The sequence below is a fragment of the Phasianus colchicus genome, chromosome 39 (genome assembly GCF_987193195.1).
Source record: "Phasianus colchicus chromosome 39, bPhaCol1.hap1.1, whole genome shotgun sequence".
Classification (NCBI taxonomy): domain Eukaryota; kingdom Metazoa; phylum Chordata; class Aves; order Galliformes; family Phasianidae; genus Phasianus; species Phasianus colchicus.
The window spans coordinates 547,924-549,634 of NC_143474.1; the positions used below are offsets into that span (position 1 = coordinate 547,924).

The 1,711-nt window shown below is 53.0% G+C and overlaps 1 protein-coding gene across 1 annotated transcript; it reads right to left on the reverse strand.

Moving 5' to 3' along the window:
• Window positions 1-354: 354 nt before the first annotated feature.
• Window positions 355-1,474, reverse strand: LOC149913284 (olfactory receptor 14J1-like). The gene has a single exon (XM_090130227.1). It carries the CDS (start codon window positions 1,339-1,341, stop codon window positions 355-357), a length of 987 nt encoding a protein of 328 aa, XP_089986353.1. The 5' UTR covers window positions 1,342-1,474.
• Window positions 1,475-1,711: the final 237 nt, after the last annotated feature.

Consider the following 1,711-nt stretch of genomic DNA (forward strand, 5'->3'; position numbering starts at 1 on the left):
TACGAGAGCGCAGTGCTGGCTCATGGCCAGCTCTTCATCCATCAGGACCCCCAGCTGAATCCACTTTCCGCAGTGGAGAACCTCTGAGCAACAGAAGATATCTTCTCGCTGTGTCAAACACAGGTTTCACTCACTGCCCTTTTCTTTGCTGCTACTTCATCTCAGACACGAGGAGGCATACGCCGGAATCTCAAGTTCCATAGGATCAAGGAGGGAAAAGAAGAGACAAATGGAAAGCATTGGAGGGGAACAGAAGCAGCACAAGTGGTTGGAAAATGTTAAACATGTTTTAAAGAAAAGAACGTACTAATGGCAAACAACAAAGCCCAAGCTTAGAATGGGACACATTAGAAGTCACCTGGGCAGAGAGATGGAATCGTTACGATAACTGGAAAACATCCGCAACAACAGTTTCCGAATGGCGTCCTTCAGTGCCTGGTTCCTCACGCTGTAGATGAGGGGGTTCACTGCTGGAGGCACCACCGAGTACAGAATTGCCACCGCCACATCCAGGGCTGGGGAGGAGATGGACTGGGGCTTCAGGTAGGTGAAGAAGCCAGTGCTGATAAAGAGGGTGACCACGGCCAGGTGAGGGAGGCAGGTGGAAAAGGCTTTGTGCCGTCCCTGCACAGAGGGCATCCTCAGCACAGCCCTGAGGATCTGCACGTAGGAAAGCAGAATGAAAACGAAACAGCCAAAGAACAGAAATACGCTGAATGTCATAAGACTGAGATTCCTGAGGTAGGGGTACGAACAGGAGAGCTTGAGAATGTGGGGAATTTCACAGAAGAACTGGTCCACAGCGTTGCCTCGGCAGAGAGGCAGTGAAAACGTGTTGGCAGTGTGCAGCAGAGAATTGAGAAGCCCAGTGCCCCAGGCAGCTGCTGCCATGCTGGCACAAGCTCTGCCGTCCAGGAGGGTCCTGTAGTGCAGGGGCTTGCAGATGGCAACGTAGCGGTCATAGGACATGACGGTGAGAAGGTAAAATTCAGCTGACAGCAAGAACGAGAACAGAAAGACCTGGGCAGCACATGCAGCGTAGGAGATGTGCCTGGTGTCCCAGAGGGCATTGGCCATGGCTTTGGGGACAGTGGTGGAGATGCAGCCCAGGTCGAGGAGGGCGAGGTTGAGGAGGAAGAAGTACATGGGGGTGTGCAGGCGGGGGTCGCAGGCTACGGCTGTGCTGATGAGGCCGTTGCCCAGGAGGGCAGCCAGGTAGATGCCCAGCAAGAGCCAGAAGTGCAGGAGCTGCAGCTGCCGCGTGTCTGCCAGCGCCAGCAGGAGGAACTCGCTGATGGAGCTGCTGTTGGGCATCTGTGGCTCCTGGACATGGGTAATCATCAGAGGAGAAACAAAAGGCAAGTTAGGTGGGACTTCTCTTGGCAACAACCTGGACCATTCCTTGGTGACCTTCCTCCTGCCGTATAATCCAATACGTTTTCTTTCTCTGAAGGAAACGATCGTTCAGATCCGTGATTTGAGATTATTTTCATGGGTTTGAATACGTAAGGAAGAGGAGAGGCCTCTGCCCGTGGGCTCTAAAGAAAGCAATCCTCACCCACCCAGGTGGGTACATTGCTAAGAGGCAGGAATGCTTGGTTTTCCTTTTGGAATGTGACATCTCTCTTTGCATCTCCCCACTTCATCTCCCTGGGCTTTCAGGTAAGGCTTTCAGGGAAAGATTTGCATCCTGCAGGGCAGCTCACAGCTT

Bases quoted from the DNA above. Each gene is read 5' to 3' on its own strand.
- LOC149913284 (XM_090130227.1), bottom strand. From the start codon at position 1,341: ATGATTACCCATGTCCAGGAGCCACAGATGCCCAACAGCAGCTCCATC.